Source organism: Podarcis pityusensis (assembly GCF_964106645.2).
Source record: "Podarcis pityusensis genome assembly, chromosome: 9".
NCBI lineage: Eukaryota > Metazoa > Chordata > Lepidosauria > Squamata > Lacertidae > Podarcis > Podarcis pityusensis.
Genome location: NC_138034.1, coordinates 10,379,362 through 10,391,614, shown reverse-complemented (window position 1 = coordinate 10,391,614; position 12,253 = coordinate 10,379,362). Strand labels below are relative to the sequence as shown.

The following is a 12,253-nucleotide window of genomic DNA, read 5'->3' as shown; positions in this document are numbered from 1 at the left end:
GAACAGAAATCGCGCTCCGGTGGTCTTTCTGGTATCGAATCTTCCCAGTCAATTTGTCCAATTCTGCATATTCGGTCAATTTCCTTCTCCATTCTTCCACTGTTGGAATTTCTTCCTGTTTCCATCTTTGGGCCAAAAGTATCCTTGCGGCAGTCACTGCATATTGAAACAGTTTACAATCTCTCTTACTGATTTCGTTTCCTACCATTCCTAATAGAAAGGCTTCTGGTTTTTTAACGAACGTATATTTCAACATCGTTTTCCATTCATTGTATATCATTTCCCAGAAGTCTTTCGCCTTTTTACACTCCCACCACATATGATAGAAAGTACCTTCTTTTTCTTTACATTTCCAAGACTTATTGCATGTTTTATACATTTTGGCCAGTTTAACTGGCGTTATATACCATCTATAAAACATTTTCATTACATTTTCTTTCAACGCAGTACATGCCGTAAATTTTAGCCTTTCATTCCATAATTTCATCCAATCATCATACTGTATATTGTAACCAAAGTCTCTTGCCCAGTGTATCATTACTACTTTTACCTCTTCATCTTTTGTATGCCACTCCAGCAACACTTTATACATTTTAGACAGGTTTTTAAGAACAGTTTCAGGTTGAAGGAAAGGTAACAACAGGAAGAATTAAAGGAACTATTGGAAACTTAAGGCAGTAGAGATATAAGATAATCAGAGCCCCACCAAACTTGAAGTATGGGAAGCCCCAATAAAAATTTATAATTTGGTGGAATATTTGGACTATATGATATGTATTTTTATAATTTGGAATATTTAATGTGATTTGACTGAATTGTTAAAATGGAAAAAATTTTTAAAAATATTTTTTTAAAAAAAGAACAGTTTCAGGTTAAGAACAGACCTCCGGAACGAATTAAGTACGTAACAAGAGGTACCACTGTATTCACTGGCAACAACTTTCCTGAGTTTCATGCAGGAATCTTTTCCAGCTCTGTTTGGCGATTCCAGGGACTTAACCTGGAAACTTTTGCATGCAAAGCATGCGCTCCACCATCAGCTATGGTCTTTTTCCTTAGGCGAGAAATAGCAGAAATGATCTCAGCTCTTAGATTCACTGAGAGGTTATCATCATCAGCTTGGGCTTACTGTTACCCATCCTTCTTACATCTAAATTGTACAAATAGTCGTTTGCCTGCAAACCAGAACTGTGGAAACTGTGGTTTGTACATGCTTCCCAGTTATCCATATGCCCAGTTCATTTGTAATGGCAGATTATAAAACCAGGAAGTCAGGGTGGAAATTTGAATGCTTGACTGAAGGGAGCATGCGTGCTTGAGGCCCATTCTCAATTCTCCAGCTGTGTTTTCAAGGGCTGGCAATATTGCGTCTAAACCAGCTCATAGAATTTGACAATACTGAGGCTTTTTGATAAATCACTTTTAAGGTTGATGCTCGTAATTTTAGCCCCAAATGTGAAAAAAAAGAAGGAATAGAAAGAAGTGTTTGTTCCATTAAAGGCCCTGCGACAAGCCCCTTTGCTTTTCAGTAAAGCCATAATGTTTGTTCCTGTCGGTTCTAAAACGTCTGAATGCAGAGTCATTGTTCCTATATATTTTCATCATGCATTTGTATTATTGCCTGGAACTTGGCTTACAATCAGAGATTCCTTCTGTGATGCTGTACTCTTATCTATTATTTAATCTAGCTGTTGATAACTAATGTCTACACTGTTTACAACTACATAATTGACTTTTGGTTGAAGTATCCAAATATTGTCTCCAACTTGCGTATTATTCCAAGTCAATAAAAGTTGACTTTTCATTTTAATGAATGGTAAAAACTGCTTTCTTCATATTACATATACACAAGATTTTTACCCCCCCCCCCCAGCGTGTTACAAGCTTTTTGTTTTGATTGTTTGAATTTTGTAAGTTTCAGAGTAGTAAGTATATATATACTACTTGGAGATGCCTTTTATTTTGAAAAGGTCTTTTCAGTATCATTTTTTTATACATAAACTAGATTTCCATATTTCCAGGCCTTATTAAGGAGATTGATAATCTAATTATCATAAGTAGATACTAATTGGGCCACTGCTATCGCCTGCATGATATTCAGATCTGTGCACAAGTGACAAACCTTTCTTTCTTTGGCAGGTTGGTGAAAATTGCCCCTCAATATTATGACATGAGCAATTTCCCACAGTGTGAAGCAAAGAGACAGTTGGACCGCATCATTGCCAAACTTCAATCCAAGGAATACTCGCAGTACTGAATTTATTATTTGAATTGAAGTTGCTCAAGAGGACAGCTTTAAACAATAAATGAACTCATAAGTTCCAAGTTGTGCTCTTTGCTTTGGTTCAATAATGGCCTTTATTTGAAAGCTTTTTAATTTTTCTTTACAGTAAATATTCCATTCTGATTTCATAAATTAAACGCGTATGCCTCCCTTTTGTGTTCACACTGTAGCTCATACTGGAAAAGCTGATCAATGTTTTGCAGTTTATTGAAAGTAGTTCTCTATATAAATATAAATATATAACAATGTTATAAGCATTTCTTTAGAAATGGTTGAAAATGCTTCTAAAATGTGATTATCGACCATGGCATGCATGATCGTTGTAATTGTTGACATTCCTTTTAGAAGTTGTGAAGTGTTACAACATGCTTATGTAGACACAATCTTCAGCTTCAGTACAGAGGTACTGACTTCAATAAAGTCTATTTATACTAACGTTTTGGCAAAGTAACTTACTGTTTCTGTGCCCTTGGTGAAGAAACGTTGATGACACATTCAGGTTGAAATCTTTCAATCTATTAAACATAGTTTTCAGATGCGTCTGATAAGTAAGATTTGTTCTTATGTATAGAGCAATGCTAGTCAGCTCGTTCATATTGCTGTTGTGCAGGCATCCCCAACCTTCGGCCCTCCAGATGTTTTGCACTACAGTTCCCATCATCCCTGACCACTGGTCCTGTTAGCTAGGGATCATGGGAGTTGTAGGCCAAAACATCTGGGAGGGTGGCAGGTTGGAGGTGCCTGCTGTTGTGTATCACATGTTATCCCATGCCAACTGCCCGACGATTTAAAAAAGAGCTATAAACTTGCAACCAGTGTTAGAAACTCAGATGTATAAGCTAGGCGCCAAATGGTTCCTTAAACCAGGGTTACAAAAACGGAATGCCTAGCTGCCTTTTTGGGGCCAGACTGCTCTAAAGTAGTATTTTTCAGTACAACTTTTTGGATCCTAAAATTCATGCTGATTCTGCAGATAAAACATAACGGATAGAATTCTACAGGATGTGTTGCTAGTGTGTGAAAATAGTCGAGGTTCAAGGATCCCCTGGGATGTACCTCCAGATGTCAGGCACTATCCTAGCACCCGGGCATCTTCACTAGTCACTCTTAGGCAATGTTTCAGTGCATTCTTAAGGAGCGTATCTGCAAAAGCTATTTTGGGGAGCATCTTTAATGACCAAAACACAGACCAGTTTTGCTTCAGAAATTCAGATTTTGTTCAAAACTGGCTGTCGCTTTTAATAAGAAGTTTGGATCTTAACTGTCAGTGGACAAGGTTGTCTAATAAAAAAATCAGGGCTTCCTCTTCTGAAATGGCTATGGAAATACATTCTATGCATAAAACAATTTCCTCTCTTTAAATAAGTGCTACGTGTTCTAGTATCTGATGATGAAAGGGGGCTGATCCTTGGACTTAGGCTTTGATGGCTTTGATTCTCTTTTGCAATGAACTGAACTTGGAGAAGAAGCAAAGAAAGTCTCACCTTGGTTCCTTCTGTATACACAATTAATTATGAGTAAATGCTTGTCCCCAGCAATAGGAGTGTTTTAGCATATTAATGTATTATATATGAAATAATATATAAAATATTTTGGTTTTGCTTAGGTAGAGCAAGCATAGGCAACTGAATTTTTGAAATGTGGGTGTATGAAATTGGGTGCTTTTGTTGTTTTTAAACCTTTTCAGTGTTATCTAGAAGAGCCACATTGTAAACTTTTCATTTTACCAGGCTAGCCCATAGGCTATATCTGACTTTGTTCCAACTTTCCCATCAGTTTTCAGCATTTCTGTATGGAGAATGTTGCAGAGCCTTGACCGAGTCATTGGTTCACAAAGAGTAATAAGACAACCTGAGATGGCGCCGTTGAGCACATCTAGTGGCCCTGCAGGGAAAGAACTCACTAATAAGGGGCAAACCTGTCTACTATTAAAGAGTCTCTAGTATAAACGTTCAAGCTTGGAAGCCTGGTTTTTTGAAACTGTTATTTAGATTAGATTGGGCTAAATTTAAGGAGACTTGAAGGGTTAGGAAAAGTTTGTAAACCAACATTTGCTCCTTTGAACATCTCAGTCATATATTTAATAGCTTGCGTCCTCAGCTGTTTTTCACTCATGCATCTAATTTTTGTTTGTTTCTAGTGGGAATGTGACTTTTAGCATCCATGGTTTGGAAAGCTACGAATTATAATTGTCCATGCTATAAATAGGTACCAATTTTGATTGCATACAGAGCAACTGTGTGCAATTCTGTCCACAGCTTTCAGGTCTTTTTTCCTTGGGAGAGCACTTTCTATGAAGTGTGTTTATATGTTCTCAGTTCAAAGTAAAAAATTTGACTTCCCAATAATGCATATGCAACAAGTGCCCCGCTAGAGATGCAAATGGCGAAACATCTGATTAATGCTAGCAATAAATATTTAAAGCTGTCAACCAGGTTTTAAAAAGTTGAATATTGATCTGCCTTTTAACCAGTTGAGACTGCAACCCTACATTGCCTGGGATCCTCCTTCCATAAAGGGATCACACTGAATATTATCCCAACCTCAATGCCAGTGTGCTTGAGATACTGAAGAAGGAGGTATAAAAACATAACCTTTAATGCATGGAAGGTACCACTCTTGGATAGAAGACTACCTATGATACTTGTAAAATTCATTCTCTTATTACAGCAGTACAGTTGAACTGAAATAGTTTCAATAAGTGTTCACTCTTAAGATCCAGCAATTAAAGTTTTAGCTGATTAATCTAATTAAACCAATTCATTTGTACCCTAGACTACCTCTTATTGTTCTCTATTGTCTGTTTTTCTGTTAATGCTTTTATGTAAAGCATGCATGCCTTTGCTTTACATTTGAATTCTGTTTCTGTTCTTGTGTTCCTCTTTCCTAACCTCATTGCTCGAAGCAGCAAATACACACTTTAACCATCCTGCAATTACTAGGCTTTATGCAGTAGAGAGTTCCCTGTGTACCTGCCTATTTCATAAACGCTTTCGTCAATTCACATTTTCAACTGAGTGATATAAACAGCTTCTCATTTTATATTGGTAAATGGGTTTTACCCTCTTGCATGTCAACCTTTCCGGCTCTCCAGAGATGCTTGTTTTCAACATCAAAATTCATCAAAAGCCGTTTAAAATGCTACAACTTGAAACTAGGTTTTTGACATGCAGACCCCAGAATGATCTAGTTCACATAAAGTTGTTTTTCCTTTTCATGGGCCCTTCAGATACGTTAAGATCTCATGGCACAAGGTTAAAAGCTGGTGGATGCACATATGTTTGTAGGTTATGTCGTAGGGTACTTTTCAAAAACCCTGAATAAATTAGGTTGCATCCACCGATGTGAGTTGTCTATATAATTGATGCTTTTAGATACTTGTCATTTGATCGCAATTTGGAGGACTAACAGGCTGGGGCCACTAATGGAAATCCAGAGAACCAGCATACCTTGCATGTGTGCATGCAGACCAAAAATACTTCTGTATACGTCTGTTGCCCTGGGCAGCAGGAGCTACAGTTTCCATTGATGCACATTCAAGGCTGTGGACATGAACGGAAGCATGTAGGTCTCCTATGCATGCTGTAGTCTCGTGCATGGCATGAGTTGAGTCTTGTCCATCATCCCATGCTCCTCCGATGATCCCATTCCTACCATGGAGGGTGTAGTCTTCAGCAGTCCCATGTATTTTTGGTGAGCACCTGAGTCTCATTAAAATGTAAGGCCACAGCAGTACCATCCTGCTTTCTCTAACATTCTTGCCACAACTGAACCACAAAACGTAAGCAGAGTAGCTGGGGCAACCCAGTTAGATGGGTTGGGGTTGTTGTTGTTGTTGTTGTTGTTGTTGTTGTTGTTGTTATGCAATTTGGCAGCAACCCCACTGGTGAGATCTCTGATATCTTCTAGTAGTTTTCAGTAGTTGCTTAGCCAAATGACAAATTGATTCGTGGATTACCATAATCAAGCAATCAACCAGGGTTTTATTTGAATATTACCGTTCAATAGAAAGCTGGCCATCCACATTAATGTGATGGGTTCACTAAGACTCTTGAGCTACAGTATGATTATTCCTGGTACTACCACCACTACTAGAAAGTTAATATGAAAGGCCTTTTGTGTGTTGAGGGAGCAATCTTGGACCATATTGTTATCCTTCCCCATCACAGCCCATTCTGTTTGCAGAGCCCAAGTATAGAATGTCCATTTGGATGGTGGTCTGGGAAGGAACAATGGTCTTGGGGAGGTAGGAAAATTTGGTGACTCGGGTGCTGTGCATCTTTTCTGGGTAAGGTGACCTTTTACATATACAGTGGTGCCTCGCAAGACGAAATTAATCCGTTCCGCGAGTGTCTTCGTCTAGCGGTTTTTTCGTCTTGCGAAGCAACCCTATTAGCGGCTTAACGGATTAGCGCTATTAGCGGTTTAGCGGCTATTAAAGGCTTATCGGATTAGCGGATTAGCTGCTAAAAGGCTATTAAAGGCTTAGCGGCTTAGATAAAGGGGGGGGGGGAGCGGGAAAAAAATCTCAAGACTCGCAAGACATTTTCGTCTTGCGAAGCGAGCCCATAGGGAAATTCATCCTGCGAAGCAACTCAAAAATGGAAAACCCTTTCGTCTAGCGGGTTTTCCGTCTTGCGAGGCATTCGCCTTGCAGGGCACCACTGTATTTGGGGTCACTACTTCATATATAATGTCACCCAAAAATATACACACTTTCCCATTAACCCGCCTTGCTTATTTTAACAGGAACTTTAGTGTGGATTTAGACTTCCGATATACCTGTCTGGAGGGCACTTTAATACATATTTTTAACAGTAAAGCATGCTATTTTGCTACCATATAAAGGGTTGCTGCTTAAGTAATGCGATTTGAGGCTTTGACTACAAGTCTGCTTTAATGGCATAATTGTTCATTTTTGCCATTTATTGGGGTGCAAAAGACTAACCATCAATTACGCTGATGGAGAAGAGCTGTTGAAAGGCCTGAGGAGGGCATTCAATTATCACTTCATTTTAATAACCACAGTAATGTTGAAAGTTTCTTATTATGGGTAGGTTATTAGACTCATCAATGTTTGCTTCCACTTGAACAGACAAGACGTTTATCCAGCTGCACACTTGATCATGTAGAATCCAAAAAGATCTTTATGTACCTTGAAAGAACGACGACGACAACAACAAAATCCATTTATCTTGTTCTCTTATCTCTTGGCAGTTTTCAATTTGCTTTCTAAGAATGTTTCCGTTACTTGTTTGCTTCCCACCACCTTAATTTTCAGTCAAGAGCAATTCATATGTTGCTATTCAGCTGAATAGTGAGTATTGATCAGCCGCTTTCAACAACGCATTGGTGACATTTTGTATTAGATACAAATGCATGTTTCCATTTCTCTTGCAACACTTAAGATTCTGATATTTGAAGAGCACCAGATTTATACTAAAGGCTAAATATGTTTCTGTGCGCTCTGCAGGGTGGAGAAAATCTTAGCTTTTATGTTAAATCATAGACATACCGTTTGAGAGAAATATCATGCCTTAGATGAGTAGAATGCCTATGAGAACAGCGCTTGCACAGATTTTAATAGGTTTGTCTTCCAAATATGGCCCAGTGTTGTATCCAAAACAGGGACCTCAGTGTCCGTTCTGTCCGGACACTGAGGTCCAGCACCGAGGGCCTTCTGGTGGTTCTCTCGCTGCGAGAAGCCAAGTTACAGGGAACCAGGCAGAGGGCCTTCTTGGTAGTGGCGCCCGCCCTGTGGAACACCCTCCCACCAGATGTCAAAGAGAAAAATACCTACCAAACTTTTAGAAGACATCTAAAGGCAACCCTGTTTAGGGAAGCTTTTAATGTTTAATAGGTTATTGTATTTTAGTGTTTTGTTGGAAGCCACCCAGAGTGGCTGGGGGAACCCAGCCAGATGGGCGGGGTATAAATAATAAATTATTATTATTATCCAATGAAGTTTTTCTGTTCACACAGTGAGTTCTTGTACAACAGAATTTTCTCTCCTCTGCCATTTTCTCCATACGGTTGAGGCAGGGCCAGCCCTACCATGAGGCAGAATGAGGCAGCTGCCTCAGGCGTCAAATCCTGAAGGGCAGAAAGGGGCTGGAAAGGCATTCCATGTAGTCTCTAGCTTGCTGCCCTAGCATGGACAGTGCATCAATGAGGCAGCGTGAGGTGATCCACCTCAGGCGACAGGCTCCACTGAAGGGCAAGAGATCCTGATACGGACTTCGCTTTGGGTTAGCCAAAGATGCAGCCAAAAACTGAAGATGGGGAGAGCACTGGCAGCTCCTTGTGGAATGCCCCATTTCCACCTAAAATATTGACAAATAAGGGGGCACCTCTGTAGAGTGGCTCTGTTGTCACTGGTCTCTCGCCCTCCCAGGGCGTGGGCCTGGATCAGAAAAGGGACATCTTGCCTCAGATTCTAAATGGGGTTAGGCTGTCCTTGTTCTGGGCAGGGCGAACGCAGAACAGATTTGAGGGGTGCACAGGGGAAGGGGAAGAAAGGAAACTTTTACTGCACATGCAGAACTGACTCTGAATGGAACGGCTTTGCTGGTTACAAAACCAAACCTTTCCAGTGAGTTCTTATCTCTTTTCTGTTCCCCTTCGGCTTATCACAAAGTCATTTTCCAAGCGTTCCCCTTAACTCTTTTAACTTAGAATAGCCAGAAGAGTTTATCCTAACCTAGTTGATACACTCATCACACCTTAAATGTTATGTGGTAACTGGACTTCTCCGCTAAAACATAGTCATGGACATAGCAGGGGGGCAGCTGACCCCCCCATCAAGTAAATAAATAAAAATACTTAACTAACTGTCCAATCGCCTTGCAGATAACTCAGTTCTGCCAACATAAATCCTGGTTAGGCCCATGAACATAGTAAAGGTAAAGGGACCCCTGACCATTAGGTCCAGTCGTGGCCGACTCTGGGGTTGCAATGCTCATCTTGCTTTATTGGCCGAGGGAGCCGGCATATAGCTTCCGGGTCATGTGGCCAGAATGACTAAGCTGCTTCTGGCGAACCAGAGCAGCATACGGAAACGCCGTTTACCTTCCCGCCGGAGCGGTACCTATTTATCTAGTTGCACTTTGACGTGCTTTTGAACTGCTAGGTTGGCAGGAGCAGGGACCGAGCAACGGGAGCTCACCCTGTCGTGGGGATTCGAACCGCCGACCTTCTGATCGGCAAGTCCTAGGCTCTGTGGTTTAACCCACAGCGCCACCCGCGTCCCATAGTCCACACTTAATTAGTCCACATAGTCCACACTTAATTAGTCCACATAGTCCACACTTAATTAGATGATTGCACAAGTTTTGAAATCCCTGGCCTAAAATATTTACCGTATTTTTCGCTCTATAACACGCACCCGACCATAACACGCACATAGTTTTTAGAGGAGGAAAATCCGTAGAATGCCACCCGTAGGCATTCCCTGCATAACACGCACAGACATTTCCCCTTACTTTCTAGGAGGAAAAAAGTGAGTGTTATGGTGCAAAAAATACGGTAGGTCCCAAGTTTTATAAGTTATAACTAACACCTGGAAACTGGTGGGTTATGTTCCGGGCTCCTGTGTCCATAGCAAAAAAATCACGAAAGTGGGAAGCAGCATCTGAAAACTTTTCAATGCCTGATTTTTCCTGCTCTCCAATCTTCTCCTGATCTCTCTCCACACAGCTCTTCAACAGTAGCTGAAACTTTGGGACAGGCTGGAAACTACCGGTATTTCACCACTGCATTCTGTATGAGCTGCAAATTCCGTGCCACCCCACTTAAGTGCATTGAAGTACTCTAACCGGGAGGTTACTAGGGCATGGACTGTTATGGTCTGCTAGGAATGGTCACAGCTATCAAGTCAGCTACAAAAGCATTCTGAACCACAGGCACCAAACAAGGCTAGTTAAGCCTCCATCTCTTGCGTAATCCTTCCATGCTACTTTTTTAAGAGGAAAAGTTATGGGGACTTCAATAATTTTATATAAGGGAAAGGGCTAAGTTGACTTTCCCCTGACAACCAACCTGCAAAATCTACTTGTAAAAAAATAAATAATTTGGGGAGAGAACCACACAGCATGTAACACACAGAGCTTTTGTTTGTTTGTTCCTCAGCTGCAAAATCTATTGCTATACAGAGGAATACGCAGTAAAGAAAATAAAAATGTGGAATTGCAAACATTCTTAGGTAGGAATGTTCTTCAGTGGCACAGATGGTGCATGTACCTGTGGGCAAAAGACAAGAGTAAAATTTGCATGGTTAAGCAGAGATGTACTCAAGTTCATTAGGGACTGGAAGGAGGATAAAGGAGAATAAAAGCACATACGTCTCCAGCATATTTTAAAGCAAATTCTGCTTGGACGACATAAACTAGAACATTCCCTATCCTAGAGGTACAAGCAGAAAACCAAATAGAGGAAGACAGGATATGCAGATAAGATCATGCAACAATATCAAAAAGCATTAGCTTGAATATGTGCTGGAAGCATCAAGGCTACGAACTTGGCTGTTTCTCTCACCCACAAATATCCAGTGTTCTGGTCTTCCAAGCTGTGTGTCCGAAAGATAACCCAGGGATTTGTATGTGCGTATATATGTGTGTGCATTTTTTGGGGGGGGGGTTGAAAATGATGCGGGGTGCTGTTGAAACTGAGTGCATGCAGAGAATTTGGGTGGGGTAGTGAAGCAGGGACATGGGTGGTGCTGTGGGTTAAACCACAGAGCCTAGGACTTGCCAATCAGAAGGTTGGCGGTTCGAATCCCCGCGACGGGGTGAGCTCCCGTTGATCGGTCCCTGCCAACCTAGCAGTTCGAAAGCCAACCTAGCAGTTTGAAAGCATGTCAAACCTAGCAGTTCGAAAGCATGTCAAAGTGCAAGTAGATAAATAGGTACCGCTCCGGCAGGAAAGCAAACGGTGTTTCCGTGCGCTGCTCTGGCTCGCCAGAAGCGGCTTAGCCATGCTGGCCACATGACCCGGAAGCTGTACACCAGCTCCCTCGGCCAATAAAGTGAGATGAGGTCACAACTGGACCTAATGGTTACCTTTAATGAAGCAGTGAAAGGGGTGTGAAAATTGCAGGGAGATGAATGGCTTATCACAGAAATTCAGAAGGGAATGTTTTCTAAGGCTCCTGTCCTTGTACTTAGAAGTCTAAATAAAATCAAATAGCATGGGACTGCATTTTTAGAAATCGTGGTTAGGAGTTCTGCTTTGGTGTTTCCATTATATGTATATATTAAAATAAGCTGGGTGCTTTTGAATAAGCTGGGTGCTTTCGGAGGTTTTTAAGTAGAGGTTGGATAGCCATCTGTCATGGATGCTTTAGTTGAGATTCCTGCATTGTGGGGGTAAATTTGAAATGCCCTTCTTGGTATCCTCTCATTCCTCACCCTCTTTTTCTTTAACTCTTAGAATTTATTAGGGCTCAGGTTTTAGCAATCACCTTTGCTTGGCTGATGTTTCTCAGCTGTAGTTCCCACCTGCAGCTGGTACAGGAGCTGGTTGCTGCTGTTCATGTTGGCTGTCATTTTAAAATACTGTGCTTTTAAAGCAAAATGAAAAAAGTAAAATAAAAACTTGGAATTGACTTTTTGTCAGGGAACTTTCAAAAATTACAACACACAGCAAAGAAATTCACTTTATTTTGCCTCTACATGGAAATGTCTATTCACCATTTGATCAAACCACCTCTTTCTCCAGCTGCATCTTAGGGTGAATAATCAGGCCGCCTTTATTCTTTGAGGTTTTCCTAGAACAATTATTGCCTTTTACATTTACATACAACATTTCTAATTATATGCTACTGTTTACTTGTGTTGTTGTTCTAGTAGATTTCCTTTATTTAGACCTTTCACCCTTAAAAAAAAGTGCATTGAAGAAACGATGGAGAGCCACAAGGTTGTAAGCAAGATTTGTGACCTTAGTGCATGCTTGCAAGAAAACAGATGCATTGTG

General features: G+C 40.7%; 1 protein-coding gene across 1 annotated transcript in view; it reads left to right on the top strand.

Moving 5' to 3' along the window:
• Window positions 1-2,719, top strand: part of DHX15 (DEAH-box helicase 15) — a 48,207-nt gene extending 45,488 nt beyond the window's left edge. Inside the window, exon 14 of the mRNA XM_081019956.1 lies at window positions 2,140-2,719. Within this exon, the coding sequence (XP_080876082.1) occupies window positions 2,140-2,257 (118 nt within the window). The 3' untranslated portion in view covers window positions 2,258-2,719. The remainder of the gene's footprint in view (window positions 1-2,139) is intronic.
• Window positions 2,720-12,253: the final 9,534 nt, after the last annotated feature.